Here is a 23314-nt window from a genome sequence, read left to right on the forward strand (position 1 = left end):
GGCAGGCGGATTCTTTACCACTGAGCCACCAGGGAAGCCCCTGCTTGGTACTTGAAAACGTTTTTATTGTTGAAAATTTGGAAAATAAGAAAAAGAATACAGAGGGTAAACATCAGCTGTAAAATTACCTCCAAAAGAGAATTGCTTTTAACATTTTGGTGCCTTTCATTCTTTTCTTTTTTTTTTTTTCCCTTTCATTCTTTTCTTACTGTCAAGTTTATTTTCTTACATAACTCGGATCCACCTGTGTACGGAGCTCTTCCCCTCTTTCTAACCCAGTGTACTTACTCATGCTGTGAACGCCACCTTTAGTGCTTAGCAGGGGGTGGTCTGCGTAACTGTGTCCTCAGTGAAGCTTCAGAATATTTCCCGCTTTTCTAAGTAATGCTTATGTAAGCATCTTTGGTTCCTTTCTGATTGTTTCTGGAGGACAGCAACTTAAAGGTGGGACTCACTCGTGGAGAGATGGCGGTGTTTTCAGACGCAGGCCTGTGCGTGTCTAACAGTCCGTGGTTGGCGCCGGGCCCCTGGTTGGTTCTGACCTTGGTGAGGACCAGTGCTGGGTGATGCCCCCACGGGCAGTTTCCGAGCACACCCGTCTCGCCTCGTCTGCGTTCCCCTGTGGCTCTGGCCTTAAAGAGCCTCTGCTGGCTGGACCAGGAGACACACTCATGTTAGTTTGTGTTTCCTGTAGTGTTTGTGAGATGCAGTGGATTTTAGCCTGTTCACCAGCCATCTACGCTTGATAGTCTGTACCTGCCTCTCGTTGCTTTCCTCATCTTTATTTTGAAATACTTCCAGCAGAGAACTAGACCGAGGGTAACCTAGTGACCTGTTTGTGCACCCACGACCCAGCTCCAGAAATAAGACGTCCCAGCTGGAGTGCGGCGGGAGGGCGTGGGGCCGCGGGCCGTGGAGGTGTCTTTGGCTCTCCACTCAGCCCTGGCGAGGAAGCTGGGAAGCGCAGGACATCTGCATTTTGCCTGGGACTTGAACCCCTGGGCCGCTGGTGGGAAGGTGGACATCTGTCAGCTCCTTGGGTGGCGGGCGAGGATCCATGCCGGGGCGGGGCTGGGGAGAGACGGAGCCGCAGAGCTGGCAGCATCCGACATCCAGAGCGGCTGGTGTGGACGCGTCCTCACGCTGGTTGGAACAGGGGCTACTGCCGCCTGTGGCCGCCCGCAGGAGGCCGGGCCCTCGGTGGGATGGACGTGGGGTGTGGTGCCCGCGGCGTCCTCAGGGTGCCCTCCGCCCGGACAGGTGTGGCGGCAGGTCTTGAGGCTTCGGTCGGGTGTGGGGCTGTGGGGGCACCGTGTGGGCCGTAGGTCAGTACCAGGGGTGAGGCGGGCACGTGGACTCGGCTTGCTGTCCCCTGGGGCTGCCCTGAGCGCCACCCTCCCTCCCCCTCGGAAGGAACCACCGTCGTGACTTTGTAGCGGTCGTCTTCTCGGTGTTCCTCAGCGTTATCACCCGTGTGTTTCTGCCTGCGATGGTTTGGCTCTGCCTGTTTTGAGTTGTGTGGGTGGATTCATGACTCCTCCATCACACTGCGCCCAGCCTTGGCCTGCCCGCACCCCCCCCGAGAGTGAGTCTGGGAGCCACGTGCTCCGAGCATCCTGGCCCCCGCGTGTGACCCCCCTGCGGTGCGCACCTGGCGGGGACTGGCTGGACGCTGAGGGTGCGTATTTTCCCTTGGCCTGGGAGGCCGGCTTCCTGGCTCACAGCTCGTTGGCGACCTCAAGTGTGTGCTCTGCGCTTGTGCGTTTTCTGTTGCCTGGTCCTTTCCTCACTGATTTGTGAAACGTGAAAAGAGGGAGTTGCTCAGTCGTGTCCGACTGTTCGCGACCCCATGGACTATACGGTCCATGACATTCTCCAGGCCGGAACACTGGAGTGGGTAGCCGTTCCCTTCTCCAGGGGATCTTCCCAACCCAGGGATTGTACCCAGGTCTCGCTACATAGCTGGTGGATTTTTTTCCCAACCCAGAAATTGAACCAGGGTCTCCTTCATTGCAGGCGGATTCGTTACCAACTGACCATCGGGGAAGCCCTGTATTGATTTGTGGGCGTCCTTTATTCTAGTTCCTAGTCTTTATCAGCGATACGTGTTGTGACTGTTTCCTCCAGCTCTATGAGATGATGTTCTAAACTCTGCTTATAGCGTCTTTGATGAGTAAACTGTCAGCGTGGCTGGATTTGTTCATTCCCTTCTTCATGGTCAGTGTTTTTGTTTCAGTTTTGTGTGAGAAATCCTGCCCTGTCTCCTGGGTCATAAAGATATTCCCCTCGTTCTCTTTGGAGAGCTTTCTGGTCTTGCCTTTCACGTGAGGGTCTCTAAAGCCTGTTTTAAAAAATGGAAATAAAATTGACATAACAAGGCTAACAGTGTTAAAGTGCATTCCAGTGGTGTTTAGTACCTGCCCACGTCATTCTGGCCTTTTATTGTATCTTTTCGGTGTATTATAGCACAGTTGACCTGGTCATCCTGCTGTTGGTGGAGGTGAGTAGTTTCCAGCGTGGGCCCGTTTGCAGCGATTCTGCTGGGGCATGTGCCTCTGACGCCCACCGCGGAGTAGCCTTGCCGGTCAGCGGCAGAGCCTCCACCCCGCAGCCTGTGGGGCGCTGACCGTTCCCCTTCCTCTCGCGCTTGCTGTCTCTCTCACTTCAGTTTCTTTCATTTCTGTCGGCAGCACTTTGTGGTTTTCAGTGATGTGGTCTTACCAGCTTTTGGAAGATTTGTTCCTTGTTGTTTCCTATTTTTTGACGCTGTTATAAATGGTGTCATTTGTAATGACGTGCCCCTTTCTCTTTGTTTCTAGTATTTAAAAACAGTATTGCATTTCTTTACATGTGGTATCTAGGCCCCTTGCTGAGTAAGTTCATTTCTTACTTCTAATAGTTTGTCCATAGATTCTTTTGCATTTTCTGTGTACACAATCACATTGCCTCTAAAATAATTACAGGTTTCTATTTTTCCAGTCCTCCCACCGCCCGTGTGTTTTTCGGGTGTGACTGTACCGGTTAGGACCCCAGTTCGGCGTGAACAGAAGTGGTCGGCAGGCCTCACGTGCTCCTTGTGGGGAGGTGGGTGCGCATAGACGTTTCTGTTTAGAACTGTGTTTGCCCGTGGGAAGATTGAGCCTGGGAAGCCAGGTAGCACATTCCTATCTCACTGCAGTCCCTTTGTAGGGTTTATTATAATAAGAGAACAAAGTGGAATTAAATGTAAAGTGCGCAGAATAAGGCCAGCCATGTAGGAGGCAGATGCTCTTCAGACGATCCTGAGGTCTCTGTTGTACGTTTAAATACAAAAAAGCTTCACGTTAAGCTCACGGGTCACTTGGTTGTCGTGGAGCTGCGTTATGCAGCCTTTGCTGACCTGGAAACAGCATTCCAGTCCAGAGGGCGTGTTGAAGGCAGGTCTGACTTGGGATTTCGCCACGGCTGTGGCCGATTCTCTCTTAGCAGCGCATCCCCAGCTGTTGTTAGGGCCCTGAAGTCGTCTCAGTAACCCCCATTTTAGCAAAACTCGCCTGCATAGGCTTGTTTGCCTTGTCAGCCCCGCATCCCAGTCACGTCCGAGGCCTGCCCCAGCCGTGGTGGTGGGGGTGAGCAGCAGAGACTTCTCCGAGCTGTGTGTCTTGTTTCAGACCCTCTGGTTCCTGGGAGAGATGCTCACACAGGGCCCGGGGGTCAAACCTAATGCTGTCCGGAACATCCTGACATGCAGGAAAAGGCTTGTTGTTCTTCCCAGGGCTGCTCTGGAGCCCTGACGACAGCTGCTTCCAGCGTTCACGTCCCCTCCCCCGTGTCCAGGGTCCTCGCCTCTCTCCTGGCAGAGAGGACAGAGGACGGGATGCCTGGACCAGCGCAGGAACCTCCGTGTGGTGGGGTGTCCCCCACTGCCTGTGCTGCCTGGCCCGGGGCGTCCGATGGGGGAGACTCAGGTCCTGCCCTGCACTGCTGCCGCCAGAGGAGAGCCCGCTCCTTCCCTGAGCCGCGAGCGTCGTGCCTGGAGGACATGCCGCCCCTCTGTCCATCAGGGACCCCTCCCCCAGGCGCGACCCCCTTCCCTGCCAGAGGCACCCCGTCCAGGAGCGATGCTGCCCGCGCGTCCTGCCTCCCGCTGTACGGGGACGCGTCCCCGTCCCAGGCTCAGCGAGGAGGGTCTGCTCAGCCGGGCAGAGCCGCCCTGGTTTTGCGTGGCACTGGGACGCATGCATCAACCCCGGAAGCCACGACCTCCTTGGAGCGACTGGCTGCAGGGCGATCCCCCTGCCTCGGAGCAGCTGCAGAGTCCTCACGGGGAGGGCACTGCGTCGTGCTTATGACTTGGACTTTAAGGAAGTTTTAAAAAATAAAGGATAGACTATAATGTACTTGACACCCGCGTACCTCCCTTCCTGAGTTGACCTGGACATTTAAAAAATCTTGTTTATTTAGTTTTTATGAGTGAGTAGACGGCACACACAGCTGTCTCTGAAGCGTGTCCTAGTGTGTGCAGGTGTGATGTTCCACGTGTCCTGGTAGGCCCCCGGGCCCGATCCCCCGGCCTGTGAGCCGGCTAGTTCTAGAGTGCGCTGTGTGCCTTTCTGTCTGCTTTTGCAAACAGCTTTACCTGCACGGGGATCCAGCCATGAGCACGTGTGGGGGCGCTTCCTGTGCAGCTTGGCCCGTGTGAACAAAGGTCTCCCGCCCTCCTCCAGGTGCAGGCTGGGGCCGGCCTCCCCGGGCAACGGGCAGTGTCTCCGTCCTGCCAGGCAAGCGGTCCCCATGGAGCTCATGGGGGCCCGGCGCCCGCCCGCCCTTGCTTGGTGTCCGCACGCGAGGGTTGTCCTGGCTGTGCCCCTGCGGGGTCTGCAGCGTCCATGTCAGCTCCGCGCGCTGGCCGTCCTGTCGGTGGTCCAGCGGCCCTGGCCACCAGCTGCCCCCGCCTTCCCCCTGGGGCCCGCGGAGGGGCCCTGGGAGCTGGGCCGGGTGGCGCTTGAGCACTCCAGGCAGTTCTGAGCGCGGGCGGGTGAGAGGCCCTGCCGTGACCTGGGGGAGGGGTCATTGCGGGGCGGGACCCCAGCTGGAGGACTGGGCCTGGGTGGCTGTGAGCTGGCACCACCCCACGCCCGTCTCCTGCAGCCCCAGGGGACCCTGGCCCCGGGCCCCAGGCCTCGTCCTGGTCTGGGAGGGAAGGGCGACCCTCTGGGCTCTGTTGCCGCCTGGGAGCCCTCACTTCTGGAAGGCGGCTCTGGGCGCGTTCTCTATGGAGGGAGGGGGGCCGGGGCTCAGCGGCGATGCCCCAGCCGGCACACAGGGTGGAGGGGGCTGCCTCCTCCACGCCTGCCTCCTGCCCCCACCCTGCCCCTCCCTCGGCTCCCTGCCCGAGAGCTGGCCCGGCTCGGCTCTGCGGCAGCGGCCCCGGCAGACAGCTCGCACTGCGGCTGGGCTGAGCGGAGCGGCCTTCTCCCTCAGCCCTGGCCCCCTGTGGGCTGCAGAGGCGCCGGCTTCCCTCTCCTGCTGGAAGCAGGTCTGTCTCCCTCCCGCTTGGCTGCCAGCGCCTGGTAAGGCAGCGCCCTTGGCCCCGCTTGCCCCCACCCTTCCCCCGGCGGTGTCTGCTTCTGTCTGGAGTGGTCGTGGGCAGGACACTGCAGACAGCGGCTGTGGGGGCTCTCGGAGGGCTCAGAGCAGAAGCCCTGGCCAGCCGGGGACGCGGCCGTGACGGGAGACCAGCGTTCCGGGTGGCTTCCCAGCTTCAGTGTGGCTCTAGTGTGAAGAGCGCTTCCCACCCGCACAGGTCTGTCCAAGGCTTTCCTGGGGTGAGAGTGTGTGTGCACGAGTGGGCACACCACACCTCTGACCTGCCGTGTTGGAGGCGGCCCAGGAAGGACCAGCTGTGTTCCGAGTGGTGGGCTGGGGGGCCCCGGCAAGTCGGCGGCTTCCTCCTGTGAGATGTGGGGCGAATGAGCGTTCTCATCTAACCAGCGCGCACACGCAGGGTGCCAGGGTGGGCCAGGGGACGGGGTGGGCTTAGCATCCTGCAGCGACCCACTGCAGTGTGCCCTCGGGCTCCTGTGGGGCGTTTGGGGTTCAGGACAGCCGGGCTGCCTGGCTCCTGGGGGAGCCCCCAGAGTGCCCAGCCTTCCAGGGTGCGGTCACTGGGCAGACTCCTGCGGCTCCTCGAGGCCTGCTGGATGGAGCAGTGACCGGCGTGAGCAGCTCCTGTGGCCTGAGCCCGGAACTGGAGGCCGGGCCCTGCTCACCCCGCCCGGCTGCTTTTCAGGGATCAACGCCCAAGCCCGGAGGCTGCAGCGGAGCCGCGCCAAGGGAACCCCAGCCCCAGCCGCAGGGGGTGCCCGGAGCCCTCCTCCAGCCCGGCTGCGCCGCACAGTCAGCGAGACCAGCCTGAGCTCGGCTGCCGCCCCGCCTGCCGCTGCCCGGGGCCCCGAGGAGCCTGCCCAGGACGCCATGCGCTGCTCCCTCTATGAGTCACCCCACCTGCTGCTCCTGCAGGGTTACAGCCAGCAGCACGTGAGCCCCTCACGGGGCGGGGGGGGCCCTCAGATGGACCGGGGGGGCGGGGGGCCCTCAGATGGACCGGGGGGGTGGGGGGCCCTCAGATGGACTGGGGGGGCGGGGGGTGGGGGCTCTCAGATGGGCCTGGGGGCTCTCAGATGGACCGGGGGGGGCGGGGGGCCCTCAGATGGACGGGGGGGATGGGGGCCCTCAGATGGACCGGGGGGGCGGGGGGTGGGGGCTCTCAGATGGGCCTGGGGGCTCTCAGATGGACCGGGGGGGCGGGGGGCTCTCAGATGGGCCTGGGGGTTGGGGGGCTGGGGGCTGGGGGCTGCGGTGGCTTTGGTTGGTCCTGGACTCTGGAGGAGAGTAGAGGCTTCCCTGCCCTCTGCTTCCAGAACATTCCCTGGTGTAGCTACAGTAGGAGGCAGCAGGGCCCTGGGAAGGGGTCTCCCAGCTCCTCACTGATCCCAGCCTGGGGCTCACCTGATACCGGCCCCGCCCACCTGTCGCTTAGGCCGCTACCTGCCTGGCTTTGGGGGGAGTCTGCCGCTTCCCCCGGGGGTTGACGGGTCCCAGGGAGTGGTTCCTGTGGGCCGGTGCCCGCCTCCCGTGGCCTCCAGTGTGTGCGGGGCTGCCTCTCACGTCTCCATTGGAGTCGCTCCTGGTGTCTGGGTGGACGCCCAGGGTGGGCAGGCTGGGGGCAGGCTGTGGTCAGGACATGCTCCAGGCTGGGCACCCCGGGCGGCTTAGCTGGCAGGGACGGCGTTGCTGGCATGGTGTCCAGCCCCTGATCTCCGGCGTCTGCGTCTCAGGACAGCCTGGTGTACGTGCTCAACCGGGAGCGGCACACGGTGGGCCAGAGGACCCCGTCCAGCAAGCCCAGCATCAGCCTCTCGGCCCCCGACATCCTGCCCCTGCACTGCACTCTGCGTCAGCTCCAGCCCTCGGGCCCGGGCCCGGTGGGGGCCCGGCTGGTGCTGGAGCCACTGCCCGGGGCGCCCGTCTCGGTCAACTTCGCGGAGGTGGGGGCCCGCCCGGTGGTGCTGCGGCACGGAGACCTGCTGTCCCTGGGCCTCCACTACCTGCTGCTGTTCAAAGACCCGGCGCAGGCCCGCCCGCTGCCCGCCCAGGCCCTGGCCCGCCTCCGGGCCGCGCCGCAGAGCTGCCGGCTGTGCGGCGCCCCGCTCCGGGCCCGCGGCGCGCCCGCCCCGCCCCGGCCGCGGCCGCTGCAGCTGGAGTTCGAGCCTGACGTGGAGGACGCGCTGCTGCAGCGCATCCTGACGCTGGTGGAGCCGGGCGGCGATGGCCCCGCGCTGACCCCCGCCTTCCTGCTCTGCGTCTGCGTCCAGCACTCGGCCACCCGCCTCGAGCCGGGCGCCTTCGGGCAGCTGCTGCTCAAGATAGCCCGGCTGATCCGCGAGACCGTCTGGGTCAGTGGTGGGGCCAGGCTGGGCGGGTGCAGGGGCTGGCTGGCAGAGGCCCCGAGCTCCACGACTGACCCTCCCTTCCCGAGTCTGCCCTCCGCCAGGCGCTGGGTGTAGTCATCCGCCACTGTTGGTTCCTTCTCACAGCGGCCCCCCTCCCTGGCGCTCACGTGTCTCCTCAGTTCAGGCGCCGGGAGCGCTGAGAGAGCCCGTTGGGGCCACGCCGGGCCACCTTCGCTAGAGCGGGAGTCATTTCCTTTTTTGTTTGTGTGTATGTGTGGCCGTCCCCTAGGCATGTGGGATCTTAGTTCCCAGACCAGGGGTCAGAACACGAGCCCCTTGCCGTGGAAGTGAGGGGCCCTAACCACTGGATTGCCAGGAGAGTCCCAAGAATGATTTCTTGATTAAAAGGGACAGAAAACATTGGCTAGGCCTGAGTGCCCGTGGGCACGTGGAACTGCACTTGTACAAACTCAAGCCCACGTGCAGCTGCTTGTTTCCGGGGACTGGCTTTTAAAAGTGCGTTTACATAGCTTCACCATCAGAGAGTTGCTGGAATCCTTATTCTGAAACCTGTCAAACATTTGACCCGTTTTTCCTCTTCCCTGCCTGGCCGGTTGTTACGTAAGAGAGCTGGGTGTGAAATGTCCCTTCTGTGCTGGGAAATCCGACCAAATGGGAAGACAGGTTCCCATGTGGCTTAGAGCAGGTCACTGGGTACGGGACGCCCCGGTAGGGAAGCCGTGTGCGCACGTGGACGGGAGCTGCCGTCGGTGGTGGTCTAACTGCACGCAGCCGTGCTGGCCTCTCTGTCTCATCTTTGCTCTCTCCCTGTTTCTGATTGTAGGAGAAAACCAAAGAACTGGCAGAGAAGCAGGCGCTCCTGTAAGTATGGCCCCGTCATTGCACACCCCCCACCCGGCCCCTGGTTCCTGAGGGGCTCAGACCCAGCTCCCTCCACCCCCGCCGGGGTCCACGCTGCGCTTCCATGAACCGTGGTGTGGAGGAGACTCGAGAGTCCCTTGGACTGCAAGGAGATCCAGCCAGTCCGTCCTAAAGCGTCTGTCTGTCTGTCTCTGGGGGGTCCTTCCATGTCTGCAGAACTGTGTGTCGGGAGCGTGGGACACAGCGGGCGCGGCCCTCTCGGAAGCCGCCGCCTCCCTCGCTCCCGTAAGGACCGTGCTAACGTGAACCTGCTGCTTTGGGGAAATGGACACCTCCGGGGTCCAGATGGGGCAGCCGGTCTTGGCTCTCCAACGTCAGTTTTCACCAGAAGCACTGTATCTACTCTTACTCGATGCTGGAAGACTTGGGAAAACCATTTGGCATTAACGGTAAAGATGAACAGACACCGCAGGGAACTGCCTTGGCAAACGCGCCTGTGTTTGTGCCAAAGACTCGAAGCCGTGGCCACCCGTCCCCTTGAAGGAGCGTGATGCGTGGTGACGGCAGAGACTGCGTGTGGTCACTACACATCGGCGGTGAGGGGCTCTTGAGGCCACAAGTCCCACTGCGGTCCACAGGGGTTTGCCTCATCCCTGTTCGTGTGACAGCCTAGACAGCATATTAAAAAGCAGAGACATCACTTTGCCGACAAAGGTCCGTCTAGTCAAAGCTGTGGTTTTTCCAGTGGTCATGTATGGATGTGAGAGTTGGACTGTGAAGAAAGCTGAGCGCCAAAGAATTGATGCTTTTGAACTGTAGTGTTGCAGAAGACTCTTGAGAGTCCCTTGGACTGCAAGGAGAGCCAACCAGTCCATCCTAAAGGAGATCAGTCCTGAGTGTTCATTGGAAGGACTGATGCTGAAGCTGAAGCTCCAGTACTTTGGCCACCTGATGTGAGGAGCTGACTCAGTGGAAAAGACCCTGATGCTGGGGAAGATTGAGGGCAGGAGGAGAAGGGGACCACAGAGGATGAGATGGCTGGATGGCATCACCGACTCAATGGACATGGGTTTGAGTAAACTCCAGGAGTTGGTGATGACAGGGAAGCCTGGCCTGCTGCAGTCCATGGGGTCGCAAAGAGTTGGACACAACTGAGCGACTGAACTGAACTGTTCACGTAAGGATGTCGAGTGAAGAGGGCCCATTTATATGGCATGTGTCTGCTGTCGTGCTTGCCGGGTACCGTCCACCTGCAGTAGGTCCTGTAAGGGGAGTGGGAGGAGGCCTCGTCGCCCCCTCCTTCCCACATCGTTGTTGGGACCTGGACGGGTGGAGCTGGGAGCCGGGGTCTGAGCAGCGAGGCTGCCTCTGGGCTGAGAATCCCCGTGGGGCTTGTGGGCATCCGAGCGGCGCTGGCCCGGAAGTGGGGTTGCTGGGTCACGAGGGAGCTCTGGTTTATGTTTCTGAGGCACCTCCGTGCTGCGTCCCCCAGCGGCTGCGCCAGTTCGTGTTCCCGCAGCAGTGCACGGGGTTCCGGTTTCTCCACGTGCTCTGCGACACTCTCTGTGTCTGGTCTTCTTTAAACACTGACTTTCGCGTTTGGCTGCAGCGGGGTCTTCGCCGCGTCCGGCGGGAGCTCTGGCCGAGGCGCACGGACTCCGTCGTTGTGTGTGGGCCCCGTGGCTCTGCGGCGTGTGGGGGCTCCATTCCCTGACCGGGGACCGAACCCGCCTCCCCTGGCCTGCAGGGCGGGTTCTTGGCCGCTCGGCCCCCGGAGCTCCCGTCTCTGGACAGGTGTGACGTGGCCGTGCTCTGACCTGCGTCTCCCTGGTGATCAGGGAGGCTGAGGACTTGTCCTGGAGACACATCTGTTGACATCTTTAGCCCGTCTAGAATCGGGTTATTAGGGTGTTTGCTTGTGAATTGTAGGAGTTCCTGTGTGTGCTGGAAACTCACCCCTTTCGGCTGGTGTGTGGTTTGTAAACTCTCCCATCCGCCGGTTGCCTTTTCGTCCTGTGAGCGGTTTCCTCTGCTTTGGTGTGACTGCCTGGTCGGGCTCCGCTCCGTGGATGGTGCCTTTCTGGCCCCGGCCCCACTCAGGCGCTGCTAGGCGGTGGGCCAGGCTGCAGCACCTCCTTGGGGCCCCAGAGCGCCACCCGGGCTGGCCGGGGGCACGGCCTCAGTGCCGACCACATCAGGGCCTGATCCCAGAGCCCCGCTGGTGGGCTGTTCCTATGGGGAGGCCTGTCCGTCCCCCTGAGTTCTGGGTGAGGCTGAGAAGGGTGATACACGTGGAAACAAAACGGAATTTGGTTCTGACAAGCAGATTAATGGGCTTCCCAGGTGGCGCTAGTGGTAAAGAACCTACCTGCCAACGGGAGACAGAAGGTTTGATCCCTGGGCTGGGAAGATCCCCTGGAGGAGGGCATGGCAACCCACTCCAGTACTCTTGCCTGGAGAATCCCATGGACAGAGGAGCCTGGCGGGCTATGGTCCATGAGGTGGTACAGAGTCGGACACAACTGAAGCAGCTTTGCATGCATACACAAATTAATCCTTTTTTAGTGACATAAAGTTCTGTCTAGTCAAAGCTATGGTTTTTCCAGTAGTCATGTCTTGATGTGAGAGTTGGACCATAAAGAAGGCTGAGCACCAAAGAGTTGATGCTTTTGAACTATGGTGTTGAAGACTTTTCAGAGTCCCTTGGACTGCAGGGAGATCAAACTAGTCAGTCATAACGGAAGTCAACCCTGAATACTCACTAGAAGGAGTGATGCTGAAGTGCCAATACTTTGGCCCCCTGCTGTGAAGAGCCAACTCACTGGAAAAGAGCCTGATGCTGGGAAAGACTGAGGGCAGGAGGAGAAGGGGATGGCAGAGGATGATGGTTGGATGGCATCACCGACTCGATGGACATGAGTTTGAGCAAGCTCCGGGAAGTGGTGGAGGACAGGGAGGCCTGGCGTGCCGCAGTCTGTGGACACAGCCCCGAGCAGTGAGGACACCGCGCCCCACGCCTGTGCACAGACGTGTGTGATTCAGACCAGCGAGGAGGACGGACGAGGGGAGCAAGATAAGCGGGAAAAACAAGGAGAGGCGGACGTGGGAAAGGGAGCCCCGGGCCCAGGCCAGCTGCTCGGAGGGGGACCCAGCCCTCCCGACGCTTCCCGGCTGGGCCTGTGGTCTGACCCCCGGAACCCCCAGCGTGACGGTCACTGCGACAGCTGGAGTCTGCGAGCTGCTCTGGGTTCCTGCAAGCCCCCCAGGCAGGACGAAGAGCGGGGGTCGGCCCTGTCCTCGCACGAAGTCTGCAGCACCTGCCTCGCGCCTGGAATCCGCCAGTGAGAGGCACAGCTGCGGTCACCGGCCAGACCCAGGGTACCTCCGGGGGGCTTGCTCTGCTCGTCCGTGGGTCCCTGCTCACCTGTCGGAGCCTCGGCAGGTGTGGTCAGGGACCCGGTGGAGGATCCTGTCGGGACACACGTCTCCCAGCCGGGCTTGCTGCGGGGGAGGAGCCGGGCTGAGAGACGCAGGGCTGCTGTTTACACGAGGGTCACCTGCCCCTCAGCTTCCCCCCGGGACCGGCGAGGACAGCACGGAAGCTTCTGTCACAACGCAGGTGACCTGGATCCCAGGTCCTGGCTCTGGAGATGCGGGAGTAAGGGCCCGAGATGGGCGGAAGCCTCCTGGCCGTGGAGGCAGGGGGCCTCAAGGTCCCCAGTGTTGCCGGGGAAGGGACAGGCGCTGGGTGGCCCGGGCAACCGGCCCCCAGGAGGGATGGGACTGGGGGGGGGGGCCCGCCTGTGTCAGCTCCCAGGGGACGTGAGCGCCTCTGCCCGAGCTGAGCTGCGTGTCAGTGCCTGGGGCCCTTGGTGTGTTTCCTGATGATTAAATCTTCCAGTGACCCCCCGTGACCCCCCCAACCCACTGACTCCCCATCGTCTTCCACGTCCTGCTGTGCTTAGCCGCCCGTCTGCCCACCCCCCGAGCAGTTATGTCTCCGTTTCCTGTTCGTTCCACTGTTAGCGCAGAACTGGGCGCTGCTCTTTGACTCCTAAACACCCAGGGTGGCCCCCCTGCCCGTGTGACCTGATTCTGAGGGAGGATGTGAAGACCGCGCATCCACCAGAGGCCTTTGCTCTGGGGCCGCAGACGCTCCTTCCTGAGGCTCGCGGGCAACGCGCCTCTCGCCGTTCGGGATCTGAGTCTAACTGCCCAGCCCGACGTGGGGCGCTGATGGGGCGGGTCGGCCTCCTGGTGATGCTGGGTCTCTGTCCGGCAGCCCCGAGCCGCCGTCCGCGGCCAGCTGCTCCCTGGCCGGCCTGGCGCCCGACCTGCAGCACATCCTCTTCTGGATGGCCAACGCGGTGGAGCTCCTCTACTTCGTCCAGCAGAGGTGCCCGCTCTACATGCAGAGCCTGGAGGAGGAGCTCGACGTCACAGGTGAGCCGTGCGCCGGCCCCCGCCCTCCAGCCCCGCTGAGCTCCCTCCCTGGGCACGGCCGCCCCGGCCACGGCCCCTCCTACACGCGGCCGAGGTTCAGAGACAGGCGCGCTGCCCGCGAGAGAGACGAGCGTGTGATGGGAGACTCAGACGGAAGCGCGGAGAATTGATGAAAGGGGCTTGAGTGCTGAAGACGCCCTGTGGGAAAGGGGCTCCCGGGGGCGGTCCGCAGGGCTTCACGGGGAAGGTGGTGTCCGGCCTGGCTCTGAGGCGTGCGGGGTTTCAGCGGACGTGTGTCTGACGGGGCTGGGGCCCTGGCGGGTCTCGGGATGGAGCGGCAGGCTGACCGCAGGGCTGGGCGTGCGGGCCGGGCCCCAAGAGCTCAGTTTCGGCCTGGACAGGACCGTGCGTCCCTCCCTCCTGCCAGCCTCCCTGGAGTGGCGGCTGCCCAGGGGCACGGCCCAAGGTCCAGCTGCACGGGGCTGTGGGGAGGCCGGGCGGCAGCACGGGGTGCCCGTGGACTGACCCAGCCCTGTTCCCTGGGACGTGGCCCCGGGCTCACGTCAGCCTGAGGCCCTGGCCCCGATGCCCCTGCTGGACCCGATGCCAACCGGCCCGGCTCCTGGAGGACGGGCTCGTGGTGGCCAGGGGTGTGGGGCGTGGGCAGGCTTCACGGCCCCACTCTGTGCTCAGCTGGCCGCAGGGGCGCCAGCCTTGGAGACGGCCGAGGCGCTGGAGGCCTGGCCGAGCTGAGCCGTGGGGGCCTCGGCCCTGGGTGGAACCCTCCGGCACTGGGGAGGTGGGTCCATCTCTTTCCCTGTGGCCAGTCTTGCTTTCGGAGGCTCTGGGGGCCGAGGGGCCTGGGCCCGCGTGGACGCCTGGTGCGGGCCGTGCGTGGCTCCTTTGTGTCCGCGGGTCTGCGTTCCAGGCCCGCCGACCTGGTGCTTTGGTGCCTTCCCCTCGGGTGGACGTTGTGCACCTCGTCTGGCGGCTCCTGGGCGTTCTGTCCCTGAGGCCGCCCGTCGCGGCTCTCCCCCACCCCGCCAGGCTCCTGCAGGCCATCAGCCTGGGGTTGGTCTCCCCAACCCCACGTGAGTCCCACCGACGCCCCTTCCTGTCTCATCATTTCAGACGCCGTGTCCTGCAGAGGGATCCTGAGTCCAGCTCACGTTCATAAAGCAGGGGGCTCCGCTCCCTTGGCCGCTGCCTCCGCTCTCAGGAGGGAGGTACTTTTGGTCCAAGGCCAGATGTTGTGTAGCCTAGTCGACGCTGGGAGAGGGGGTCCAGCCTCTGCCCACGCCGGGGACCGGGGCAGCCACAGCAGGGCCTGAGCCCCGGAAACACGGTCTGGGGGCATGTGGGCTGCAGAGAGCATGGGCAGGAGCCCCAGCCCAGAGCGGGTCGAGGGGCGCCGGCCCCCTGCCCTAGAGCAGGAAGCGTCCGTGGGAAGGACGCTGGGGCAGGACGTCACATCCTGAGCGCTGGGAAGAGCTGTCCTTCCCAAACACTCTTTTCTGCCTGAAGCAGAAAACCCAGAAGCGGTAAAACCCAGAGAGCCTGTTCACATGGGCAGATAAAACGTTAGCCCATCTAGGGAGTGTTTATGTTATTCATTTAAAATTCTCCTGTAAGATTCGGAGGTTCTGCCTCAGATCCGAGATGTGGGGGGATGTCCTCAGGGCCCAAGGGCTCAGGATGCGGGTGGGGGGAGGCCGAGGCTCCTGGCCCTCTGACAGGCTTGTGTGGGTGTTGGCTTAGTTGGAAACCCCAGCAGCCTGCGCTGTGGGTGGAGGGGCTTCGGGGGGTTTCTGGGCATCTGCTGGGGGCCGCCCTGGGGTCGTGCTCTGTGGGTCCCCAGCCGCCGCCTCTCCATTGGCTCATCCCACCGGAACCTCGGCACCCACTCAGGGGTGTAGATCTGCCTTCTCAGATGAGCAGGCGGCATCCAAGGCTGTAGGACGCAGGCCTGGGGCCCTCAAATCGCCCCACTGGCTTCTCCCCCGAAGCCCAGTTCAGTTCAGTCGCTCAGTCGTGTCCGACTCTTTGCAACCCCCATGGACTGCAGCACTCCAGACTTCCCTGTCCATCACCAATTCCTGGAGTTTACTCAAACTCATGTCCATCGAGTCGGTGACGCCATCCAACCGTCTCATCCTCTGTCGTCCCCTTCTCTTCCTGCCTTCAATCTCTCCCAGCATCAGGGTCTTTTCCAATGAGTCAGTTCTTCGTATCAGGTGGCCAAAGTATTGAAGTTTCAGACCCTTCTGAAGCCCAGGGAGGTTCTCAGATGAGACTCCGGGATGGAGCCTGGGGGCCCCGCAGGCCTCTGGCTTCCTGGTCGGGTGGGTTCTTAGGGTGCAAGCCATGGGGTGAGGGATCCCGAGTCCTTGATGGTGTGTGGTGATGTCTGCAGGGCGGGTCTCTAATGGGCTCACACTGTCTGCTCTCCGTTTGACGAGCGGTCCCAGCCCCGTACGCCAGGGGGGCCTGGCTTAGGGCTCACGTCGATTCCTGGGCCCCCTCCCACCCTGAGAGGAGATTCCTGGACGTGGGTTCACACTCTGCGCTGATTAGAAGGCGGCGCAGGGCGCACAGCGGAAGGACGGCCGTGCGGGCAGCCTCCTGTCTTTGCAGAGAGAGACGGGGGCTGAGCGTGCAGGCCCGGGTCGGGGTCCCGTCTGGCCCTCTCTGCCCCCAGGGCACCGTGCGCTCGGGCCTCCCTCAGGTGGCCCCACCCTCGGGGCCTCTGCTCTTGGGGACCCTGTGGCCGGCCTGGCTCTTGGCCCTACTGGAGCCCCTCCTGGGGGGAGTCGCCTAGAACCGCTCACACCCCGACCCTGGCTGCTGCCCAGCCTGGAAGCCCTGCCCACACCCGCCTGCTGCCCGTTGGACCCGAGGTGCTGAGGGCCTGGGGCCTCTGCCCTGTGCTGGGACGGCGCGGCTTCCTGTGGGGCGACCGGGGCGCTGGGGGCCGGCGGTGCACAGGGGCCGTGTGGGCTCTTCTTGGAAAACACACTGCTCTCCCGAGTGATGGTCTCCGGAGGAGCGTTGGCCCGTGCCCTCTGATCTGGGTCCCAGTGAGAAGTGACCGGGGCCGGGTCGGCTGTCGCGGGCGCTGGGTCCTGACTGAGTCCTGAACCGGCCCGTTCATGAGCGCCTGCCGCGCTGGCCCTGGCTCAGCATCCAGAGGCGGGAGGCACGGGGCCTGGGTCCCGGCCGCCTCGGCCAGCTCCTCCGGACGCCGGGCCCGGGAGAGGTGTGGCAGGCCGGTTCCGGGAGGGTGGGCTGCCTGTGGCTTTGGTTTATCTCATTCTCCAAGCCCAAGAGGAGGCGTTGGGCGGAGCTCTCAGGAGGCCACGGGGTGGTTCCGGAAGGTTCCCGTCTGTGTCCCCCAGCCCGCACCCTGCCCTGGTGATGGTGCCGCTCTGCCCGCAGGCTCCAAGGAGTCCCTGTTCTCCTGCGCCCTCACGGCCAGCGAGGAGGCCATGGCGGTGCTGGAGGAGGTGGTCCTCTACGCCTTCCAGCAGTGCGTCTACTACGTCTCCAAGGTAGCGTGCCACGCGCCTGGGGCCTGAGTGCCAGCCCCCGGACCCCCGGCCCCGGCCCCTCTGCCCCCCGAGCCCCGGCCCTCCCGTCCCCGCAAACCCCGGCCCCCCGGCCCCGGCCCCAGCACCCCCGTCCCCTCACTCGCTGTTCCTCCATTGAGTGAGCCCCCCACGTCGCTGCTCTGGGGAACAGCGGCCCCGCCCGTCCCGGCCCCTTGCGGGCCCCCGCGGCTTCTGTGGCCGGGGCGGGCCCGGGCCTCTGCCAGCTGTGCTTCCCTCTGCCCAGTCCCTGTATGTCTGCCTCCCGGCCCTGCTGGAGTGCCCCCCGTTCCAGTCGGAGTGCCGGGAGAGCTGGAGCTCGGGCCCCCCGCTGCCCGAGGAGCTGCGCCGCGTGGTGGCCGTCTACCAGGCCGCCCTGGACCTGCTGCGGCAGCTGCAGGTGCACCCCGAGATCGCCGCACAGGTGCTGGCCTACCTCTTCTTCTTCTCGGGCACGCTGCTGCTCAACCAGCTGCTGGACAAGGGTGAGGGCGGGCGCACGCCCGGGGGAGGCCGGCGGGCAGGCGCCCCGGGGAGGAGGTGGTGCGGGGCCGCCCGGCAGCGTGTGCAGGTGGCCCACCGGCCTTTCCTGGTTCCTGCTATCCCCACTCAGCCCCGGGCCTCTGAGAGGTGGGGACGGGCTCAGGGAAGTGGCGTGACCTTTGACCCAGCCTCACTGGTGCCCAGATCTCCTCTGTCACCCGGCCCAGGCTCAGGGTTGCCAGGATCTCTGGCTAAGGAAGCGCTGGGGCGTGGGCCGGGCGAGTGGGGCCGGCCCACGGTTCTCCCGCCTCCCCCAGGGGGTCTGGGAGCAGGTAGGGAAGCTGGGAAAGTGATGGAAGGTCTCCCGTCTGTCCAGAGGCCTGGGTGGGGTGGGGAGGCGACAGGGCTGGGGCCCCGCCGGGCTTGTCTCCCTGGGAGGGGTGGCTCCGTGTCACCCTCCCTCCATCCCTCCCCCCAGGCCCCTCTTTGAGCTGCTTCCACTGGCCCAGGGGCGTCCAGGCCTGTGCCCGCCTGCAGCAGCTCCTGGAGTGGACCAGGAGCGCCGGCTTCGGAGAGGCGGGGGAGCACTTCTTCCGGAAGCTTTCCTGCACGCTCAACCTGCTGGCCACGCCCAGCGCCCAGCTCGTCCAGGTGAGAGGGGCTGGGGGGTGGTGGTCGCTCTGGGCTCGGCAGCTTGCAGCCCCTGCGTGTGGGCTGTGTGTGCCTCAGCCGTGTCCGACTCTTCGGGACCCCATGGACTAGTCCACCGGGCTCCTCGGTCCACGGGATTCTCCAGGCAGGAATCCTGGAGTGCGTCGCTGTGCCCTCCTCCAGTTGCAGCCCCCAGCTGTTCCCCCCGCAGGCAGGGTGACGGCCCAGGATGTCTGCGTCTCGTCCCTGACCTACAGCAGTGGCCCAGGGGGCCCTGCTGACAGGTGGCGGTGAAGGACCCGAGGTGGGGAGGTCACCCCGGTCACCTGGTAGCCCCATCTAAGCTCAGAAGTCCTGAAAACTGGGAAAATATTTGCAAATGATGTGACCGACAAGGGCTTCATTTCCAAAATCTACAAACAAGTCATAAAGCTCAGCATCAAAAACTAGCCCAATCAAAAATAGCAGAAGACCTAAATAGACAGTCTCCAAACAGGACACACAGACGGCCAAAAGGCACGTGAAAAAATACTCGCCGTTGCTGATTAGTAGCGAGATGCAAATCAAAACTACAAAGAGGTATCACCTCACGCCTGTCGGAATGGCCATTGTTAAAAAGCCTACAACTAAGAAATGCTGGAGAGGGTGTGGAGAAAAGGGCGCCCTCCTGTGCTGGTGGGAATGTAAATTGGTGCAGCCACTATGGAGAACAGTGTGGAGAATCCTCAAAACTTAAAAAATAGAGTTGCCATATGATACACCACTTAATTCATATGCTAGCAAGGTAATGTTAAAAATTCTTCAAGCTAGACTTCAACAGTATGTGAACTGAGAACTTCCAGATGTTCAAGCTGGGCTTAGAAAAGGCAAAGGAACCAGAGAGAGATCAAGTTGCCAGTATCCGTTGGATCATAGAAAAAATGAGGGAATTCCAGAAAAGCATCTGCTTCATTGACTACGTTAAAGCCTTTGACTGTGTGGATCACAACAAACGGTGGAAAATTCTGAAAGAGATGGGAATACCAGACCACCTTATCTGCCTCCTGAGAAATCTGTAAGCAGGTCAAGAAGCAACAGTTAGAACTGGACATAGAACAACAGACTGATTCGAAATTAACTGGAGGACTTTAAGGCTGTATATTGTCCCTCTGCGTATTTAACTTGTGTGCAGACATCATACAAAATGCTGGGCTGGCTGAATCACAAGCTGAAATTAGGATTGCTGGGAGAAGTAACCAACAACCTCAGATATACAGGTGATACCATTCTAATGGCAGAAAGTGAAGAACTAAAGAGCCTCTTGAAGGTGAAAGAGGAGAATGAAAAAGTTGGCTTAAAACTCAACATTCAAGAAACTAAGATCATGGCATCCAGTTCCATCACTTCATGGCAGATAGATGGGTAAAAAGTGGAAATAGTGGCAGATTTTCTTGGCCTCCAAAAGCACTGTGGATGGTGACTGCAGCCACGAAATTAAAAGATGCTTGCTCCTAGGAAGAAAAGCTATGGCAAACCTAGACAGCATATTAAAAAGCAAAGATATCACTTTACCAGCTAAAGGTCCATAGCATCAAACCTACGGTCTTTCTAATAGTCATGTATGAATATGAGAGTTGGACCATAAAGAAGGTTTAGTGTTGAAGAGTTGATGAATTTGAATTGTGGTGCTGGAGAAAACTCTAATTCAGAAAGACACATGCACCTCAGTGTTCATAGCAGCAGTATTTACAACATCCAAGACAGTGAAACAACCTGAGTGTCCACAGACAGAGGGATGGGTAAAGAAGATGTGGTACATGTATATAGTGGAATACTCCTGAGCCATTAAAAAGAATGAAATAATGGTATTTGCAGCAGCGTGGATACAGCTAGAGATGATCCTACTAGGTAAGTCAGGAAGAGAAAGACAGATGCATGTGCTATCCCTTGTATGCAGAATCTAGAATAAGATATAAAGGAACTTGTTTTCAAAGCAAAAACAGACTTGCAGACATAGAAAACAAACCAGAGGGGAAAGGGAAGAAGAGAGAAATCAGGAATTTGGGATTAACAGATACAAACTACTCTCCATAAAATAGGTAAACAACAAGAATTTTCTCTACAGCACAAGGGGCTACACTCACCATAATGAAAACGAGTCTGAAAGAGTCACACATGTGTGGTCTTGTATGTGTAAAATTACTTCATACCAGCGATTAACAGCGCACTGTAAATCAACTGTACTTCCATAAAAGGAAAAAAAGGCAGAAGAGTGGGTCAGAGAGACAGGAGAGGAGGCGGCGGGGGACGGGCCGGGGGCGCAGCGGCCTCCGGGATTCGGCGGCCCTCGGCCGGCGCGGCGGCGGGACCTCAGCCCTGCAGCCACGGGGGCGCCGCCGGGGAGCGCAGCCCCGACGCTCGGTTTAGCCCCGAGTCTGACCCCGAGACCCGCGAGGCTGTGCTTGTTCTCGCTGCCGCGTTGGAGCGCACTTGCTACAAGAGCAGCCGGAGACAGGATGGCAGCTGCCCGCCTGCCTCACTTGGCCGTGATGCGGCCGTCACTGGGAGGGATGCGGCCGCCAGGCCCTTTCCTGCTGGGCGGCGGGCAGCCCCGTGGGCTCGCTCCCTGCCGCCCGCAGTCCTGCCCGAGCTGTCACTCACCGCCCGGCACCGTCGTTTGCCAGCCTCGAGACAGACCGTTTAGGGAGAAGAAGCTTATTTAAAAACCGCCGACATTCTCGTAAAGAGGAGGCAGAGTATCCGTAACATAATGACCGGATGCTGTAAATGAGAGAACAGAAAGAATTCTTGGAAGTTAAAACTGCGACAGCAGAGATGCAAAGTTCAGTAGCAGAGTTGGAAGTTTGGGGAATTTCCCAGAAAGCAGAGCCTGTGAGATGGGAAGGAGGTGCCCGGCTGTCGGGCGCCCATTGACTCCCTCGCTGGGTGCGGGGTGCAGTGAGGATGGGGCCGCCCCCATGCAGCTCAGGGCCCCCCGTGACCCCACCCAGGCCTCTGATGTTGGCAGGGAAGTCAAGCGAAAAAGGAAGAGAGGAGGAAGGTAAAGGACAGTCGGTGAGACCAGAGAGGCAGAGGAAAGGGGCCAAGACTGCACCCCTCCTCCCTGGGAGGAGACCCATGTCCCGGAGGTCACGGGCACAGCGGCTTCCCGCTTCCCAGGAGCGGACGCACAGCCGCCCCCCAGATTCCCCACGAGGGCCTCCCGCCTGGAGTCCTGAGCCCTGGTGGCCGGGAGGGTGCTCTCCCACCCTGGACCCCCGGGCCCCCCAGTGCCGGCCTCCCCAGGAGGCTTCCCCTGCAGAAGGCAGGGGCGGTCTGAGCGTTCCCGGGAGCCCTCCCTGGTCCCCATCACAGCCAGAGCCGGTCCCCTTGCAGACCTCACTGTCCGCCTGGCCCCCGGGGGCAGTGTGTGTGCTGGGGGCCCTGGGGGCTCCCCGGAAGGCAGGCCAGCCCCCCTTGCATGGGGTGGGCTCCGCGGCCTGTGACCCGGAGCTTGTTGTGGCAGATGAGCTGGGCGAGCCTGCGGGCCGCCTTCCCCGCCCTCAGCCCCGCGCAGCTGCACCGGCTGCTGACCCAGTACCAGCTGGCCTCGGCCATGGGCCCCATGAGCGCCTGGGAGCCGGGCGCCCAGGACAGCACCGCCGCCTTCAAGTCAGGTGAGGCCCGTCCGGGGGGCTGGGAGCTGGGGCATCGTCCGTGGGCTCCTAGATGCCCTGTCCCCGGGGGCGGCAGGGCAGGACCCCCGAGGAGGAAGGCGGCCCGGGGCTGGGGCTCCCCTTGGCCCCTGAGGTCCGGGCTCGGTCACAGGTCCCCGCTGCCCCTTGGGGCCTCGCGCAGCGCTCGGCCACGAGGCAGGGGCAGGCTGTCCACACCGGGCGGCTCGATGCGCGCAGTCCTGAGCACACCCGCCATGTGCACACGCTCGCGCACACGGGGACAGACCTACACACGTGCTCTCTGTGAGTCAGCCGAGCCCGTCTCATCGTGAGCAGAGTGTGACAGATGGACAGGGTAGGGTGGGCTGCAGACAGAAGGGGCTTCGCCCCTGTCTCCCCCTCCTCACCCGGGCTTGGATTCTGCACGGTCCCCCATTGTACGGGGTCACGTCCGAGGCCCGCGAGGGGGCTCTGTCTGGGGATGGGGAGCCCCGTTCCTGGTGTGGAGGCCAGCACGCAGGTGGGCTGTGCCCGTGGGTGACGGTGTGGGGTGCAGTCGGCATGGCTGTGGGCGCCCCCAGTGTGGGTGGGTGCTGGGCCAGGGGCACCGGGGAGGGCGTGGGGCGCACGTTCCCCCGGCAGACCTGCCTGGGGTCCGGTCGTGGCGGGTGGGGCGCAGGCAGCGCCTCCTGGCCGAGGTCACAGCCCCTCGCTCCCCCAGAGGAGGTCCTGGAGTCCTACGAGAACCCCCCGCCCATCGTCCTGCCGAGCGAGGGCTTCCAGGTGGACCTGGACGCGGAGTGCCCGGACGAGCGCGTCTACCAGCACCTTCTCTACATCCGCCACTTCTTGTGCAGCCTACGGAGCCAGCCTGGCCCCAGCGGAGCGCCCGCCCGGCCTGAGGGCCTCCAGGTGCCGGGGATGCAGCAGCGGGGCACCCGCGACTCGGGGGGCCCCTCTCTCCCCCTCTCTGGTCCACCGCTCGGGGCTGAGTGCTCTCTCGTCTCCCCAGGGCCTGCACCACGCCGGTCCTGAGGGCCACCCTGAGGCCCAGAGCTTTCCGCCGGCTTCCAGGAACCCCAGCGGGGGAGCCCGAGAGGCTAGCCTGGAGCACCCCCTACCTCCCGTGGGTGGTCCCCGGGCACAGGGCCCCCCAGGAAGGCTGCCTGGCCGCCCGAGCCGCGGGGGCCCCCAGGCCGCGGACCCGCACGGGGACCCCTCATGCCTGCTCACACCCCCAGGCACACCGCTAGGCCTGGAGCCCGCGGCCCCCGACTGGCCCGAAGGCGGCAGCGCCTGTGGGAGGGTGCTCCCGGAAGGCCGGAGGACGGGGTCTGGCGGCCTGCGGGGCACCTCCCGGGAAGGTGAGCCTGGCCTGGCCTCACAGCTCCCTCAGGGTCCTTCCCCCGCGGAGTCGGGCGGCATGTCTGGCTGGGCTGTCAGCGTCCTGTCACCCTGGACAGACGGGCCCCGGGGAGGGGGCTCGGGGGGAACGGACGGCTGCCGATGTGCGTTCAGCCCCGGAGCCAGTGCGAGGCCCGCGGGTTGGGAGGATGGGGGAGCGGAGGGCCCGGAGCCCTGGGTGCGTGTGTGCTCAGGCCACTGGCCGGGCTGAGGGCAGTGGGGGGCAGACTGGCGAGTCGTCGGTGCTCAGCCGAGCTGGGTGGGTGCCCCGCAGGCA

General features: G+C 62.6%; 1 protein-coding gene across 1 annotated transcript in view; it reads left to right on the forward strand.

The window, feature by feature from the left end:
* Positions 1-23314, forward strand: part of RADIL (Rap associating with DIL domain) — a 56549-nt gene that overhangs the window by 31448 nt on the left and 1787 nt on the right. Inside the window, exons 3-12 of the mRNA XM_061153700.1 lie at positions 6272-6519; positions 7320-7937; positions 8779-8816; positions 13099-13259; positions 16695-16807; positions 17091-17328; positions 17805-17977; positions 21483-21633; positions 22355-22545; positions 22646-22997. Coding sequence (XP_061009683.1) covers positions 6272-6519; positions 7320-7937; positions 8779-8816; positions 13099-13259; positions 16695-16807; positions 17091-17328; positions 17805-17977; positions 21483-21633; positions 22355-22545; positions 22646-22997 — 2283 coding nt within the window. The remainder of the gene's footprint in view (positions 1-6271; positions 6520-7319; positions 7938-8778; positions 8817-13098; positions 13260-16694; positions 16808-17090; positions 17329-17804; positions 17978-21482; positions 21634-22354; positions 22546-22645; positions 22998-23314) is intronic.

This window comes from Dama dama, chromosome 10 (genome assembly GCF_033118175.1).
Source record: "Dama dama isolate Ldn47 chromosome 10, ASM3311817v1, whole genome shotgun sequence".
In the NCBI taxonomy this organism is placed as follows: Eukaryota; Metazoa; Chordata; class Mammalia; order Artiodactyla; family Cervidae; genus Dama; species Dama dama.